Source organism: Myotis brandtii, unplaced genomic scaffold, assembly GCF_000412655.1.
Source record: "Myotis brandtii unplaced genomic scaffold, ASM41265v1 scaffold250, whole genome shotgun sequence".
In the NCBI taxonomy this organism is placed as follows: domain Eukaryota; kingdom Metazoa; phylum Chordata; class Mammalia; order Chiroptera; family Vespertilionidae; genus Myotis; species Myotis brandtii.
The window spans coordinates 4,209,440-4,213,334 of NW_005359478.1; the positions used below are offsets into that span (position 1 = coordinate 4,209,440).

The 3,895-nt window shown below is 39.9% G+C and overlaps 1 protein-coding gene across 1 annotated transcript in view; it reads left to right on the forward strand.

Moving 5' to 3' along the window:
• The window catches only part of MROH9 (maestro heat-like repeat family member 9), a 50,976-nt gene that overhangs the window by 31,428 nt on the left and 15,653 nt on the right, over positions 1-3,895 (forward strand). The window contains exons 15-17 of the mRNA XM_005867727.2: positions 2,583-2,735; positions 2,822-2,935; positions 3,277-3,379. Coding sequence (XP_005867789.1) covers positions 2,583-2,735; positions 2,822-2,935; positions 3,277-3,379 — 370 coding nt within the window. The remainder of the gene's footprint in view (positions 1-2,582; positions 2,736-2,821; positions 2,936-3,276; positions 3,380-3,895) is intronic.

Sequence of the window (3,895 nt, forward strand, 5' to 3'; positions counted from 1 at the left end):
CAGCAGCGGGGGGGGGACCCTCCCCCGCCTCTGCAGCAGCGCTAAGGACCCCTTGGGGGATGTCAGACTGCTGGTTTAGGGGAGCGGGCCTAAGCCATCGGTGGACATCCCCCAAGGACTCCTGACTGTGAAAGGGCACAGGCCGGGCTGAAGGACAACCCCAACCCCCACCCCTGAGTGCACAAATGTTGTGCACCGGGCTTCTAGTTATTTTTATAAAGGACATAATGATAGTAATAGTAATAATAATTGTGGTTAAAATTTATTGAGCATTTACTATGGACCAGGTATTATTATAATGGATTTACATCCATTATCTCATATAATTCTCTAAACAACTCTATTACTATTATCTAGGTTACATATACGAAAACAGGCAAAGAAAAGTGAATAGGTAGAATATCCATGTGAAAAGTTTTTTTCAAAATGAAATTATGCCCAGCCAGTGTTGCTCAGTGGTTGAACATCAACCTATGAACCAAGAGGTCACAGGTTTGATTCCCAGTCAGGGCAAATGCCTGGGTTGAGGGCTTGATCCCCGGGAGTACAGGAGGCAGCTGATCAATGATTCTCTCTCATTGTTGATGTTTCTATCTCTCTCTCCTTTTCTATCAAGTATCAATTTACCCTATCATTCCTTGAAGTTAGAATATTGGGAAAGTATTAGGATATTAATGAGCCTATGTTACCATGTTTCTCCATATTAAAAGTAAAAAAAAAAATGATCACACTTATTCAATCTATGGGAGACAAAACTGGGATTTCAACAGATACCAGGGCATGTCAAAGCTCTTTCCACCTGCCTATATATACAGGCTGTTTCCCAAAAAAGTAAACACATACTTTGAATAATTATAAAGGCAGTGTTTATTAAAATACATTCCATTTTCAAAATTGAGCTTTATCGGATGTTAAAGTGTGTATACATCTTGGGGGGACACGCTGAATAGCCTTTCTGCGGTTAGCATGTCTTCCTGTAGTCCAAGGAGTCAAACAGGTAGCCCATAGGTGATTGCAACTTGCAGGTGTGTTAAGTTTAGCCCTCAAACAGAATAAGTTTGATTTATTAAAATGTATTTTTATTGATTTCAGAGAGGGAGAGAGAGATAGAAACATCAATGATGCGAGAGAATCATCTGTCGGCTGCCTCCTGCACACCCCACACTGGGGATCAAGCCCGCAACCCAGGCATGTGCCCTGACTGGGAATTTAACCATGACCTCCTGGTTCATAGGTTGATGTTCAACCACTGAGCCACGCCAGGTGGGCATAAGTTGATGTTTTTAAACTGGGAGATTGCGCATAAAAATCTGAATTGTGAATGAAATGTCAGAAGGTCTTGGAATACTGGACCCCACAAACCCACTAGGCCACAGTCTGCGGGAACAGGGTGTCTTTGAGAGAGAGGCCAGAACTCTCTTCTGTCCCCCATTCCATCATCTCCCTGCTTTCCTTAAATGCCTCCCAGTTGGTTCATTTAGATCAGCGGTTCTCAACCTGTGGGTCTCGACCCCTTTGGGGGTCAAATGACCCTTTCACAGGGGTCGCCTAAGACCACTGGAAAACACATATATAATTACATATTGTTTTTGTAATTAATCACTATGCTTTAATTATGTTCAATTTGTAACAATGAAAATACATCCTGCATATCAGATATTTACATTACGATTCATAACAGTAGCAAAATTACAGTTATGAAGTAGCAACGAAAATAATTTTATGGTTGGGGGTCACCACAACATGAGGAACTGTATTAAAGGGTCGCGGCATTAGGAAGGTTGAGAACCACTGATTTACATCATTGTCCAGCCCCTGTGACATGATTTAATAGCCATTGCTTTTGGTTTAGAGTAGACTTTGATACCCATTAATGTAAACCCCTGGGAAGGAACATATTAGCCATTGGGTTTTTTGTTGGGAATATTTCTGATATATTCCTGAGGTCAGAAAGGAATAGATTTTTTTAAAAAAATATGAAATCATAAACTTTTCTGAAAAACTGGGAGGTAATATTATATTTTCAAAATCTGACCTCTTCTCACTTGCAATTTTTCTCTTCTAGAACCTTTATAATCCAATCACCTTCCCATTTGGCATAAGCAAGCCCTGGGAAACCTGGTTCTGTCAGCATGCCAAGCGCTCCCATTGCTATTCACTGGCCACGCTGCAAAAGCCTCTGGCATTTGAATGCAGCATGGTTACTCTACGTATCTTTAGAAAAATTATCTCCAAGTTCAACAGGTTATTGAAATGTCTATGTTTAAGACATTATGCAATACTGTCTTCCTAAATTTAAGAAACTTACTGTTCACATTTGAAAGGCAAGCTGAACTCTGGTAAGTAAATCTTATTTAAAAGAAAACCACGAGCTGACTCTACAAACCCAAAGTGAAGCTTTTCTAAAAATAGCTTATAATTATTTCATATATGTGTATGTGTGTATACATATGTAAAATACATACCTATGCAGTATACATGCATATACAGGTATAAATAGATATAAATGTTATGTCACACCGTTTAAAGAAAGAAGACCTAGAAATACCCTCAAATGCGACTTTTCTGTGCACAAATCACAGACTGACGCAGGCATTCAGAGCATGGCCATCCGGCACTTTGGTGAACTGCTCAGGGACATGAACCAGTACACATGGATGTTGAACACCGTGGTTCTTGAATCCCTCGTGCCTCTGATCCTGTTTCTGGAGGATATAGAGACAAGAGTCGTGATGGTAAGTCCTGCCACCTTGTTTTCCTTAGTTCTGCAGAGACGCGCCTTGAACAAAGAGATGCTCACCGACCACTTTCTGCTTCACAGGCGTGTAAACACACACTGGCGATCTGCGCCTTGGAATTAAAATGGTCAACATTTCCACAGTTCATGGAGCATTACAGTTTTGAGATGGTGGTGCTCAACATCTGCAACAATATTGTAAGTGGCCCTTTGGTGTTTCCTACCGCGCATTTTAGAAAGAACAGGAAAGGATCTCCAAAACGATGGAAAGGTGTTGGGGACAAGGGTGAATCTTGAAGAAGGAAGGCGAAGAAAAATGGGTGGTAACAGCTAAGGCTTGCGGCCAGAGAAAATTCACATTTCCCCCTTCCTCTGAATGATACCTGCAAACAGAAAAGTTCATACATAGAAATCTCAAGTTTTAAACTGGACCTTATTTGATATAAGCAATTAGGTTCTTTTCTCTGGAAGCTTCTCTGAAAGGGAACAAATGTACTTTTTCAACAACTGAGAGTGTTTTCCCCCCTATTTATTCTCAGTTTATTTCTCACGGGAGCTACATTACAGATTTGCTATCTGATAGCTTAGGATTCCTGAGGAGTTCCCGAGTATACCTGAGGAGAGCAGCCCTTATTTTAATAGGTAAATAAAATCCAATTCTCATTTCCTCATTTGTCTTAAAAGGTATAGAGAGAAGTCTTCCTTGAAAAAAATTAGAAATTTTTTTGCTTATGATGGACAGGACCCATCATGGTGGTGTCTATGATGAATAGAGGTCAATATGTGTGAATAGCATAAAGTCATATTTTATACTACACAGTGAGTATAGCTGTGTGATTAAATTATTATACAAAGTATATTCAAGAAGGGTGATTTAAAAATTTAACAGGATGGCATGCCACTGCTCATTAATCCCCTTCACTGCTGAAAAATCACCACCCAAGGAATAAGATTAATATCTAAAAATATAAGCACAATCTTTAACAAAACTTGGGCATCAGTAACCGTAACTCTAACAGATGAGAAAGAGCTATCAAAGTAGAAAAACAAAAGGAAGGGTTGGGGGCATTACAGGAAGATTCTAAGAGAAGATAACTAAAGTTTTCAATCTTGGACAAATCACACACACACACACACACACACACACACACACACACA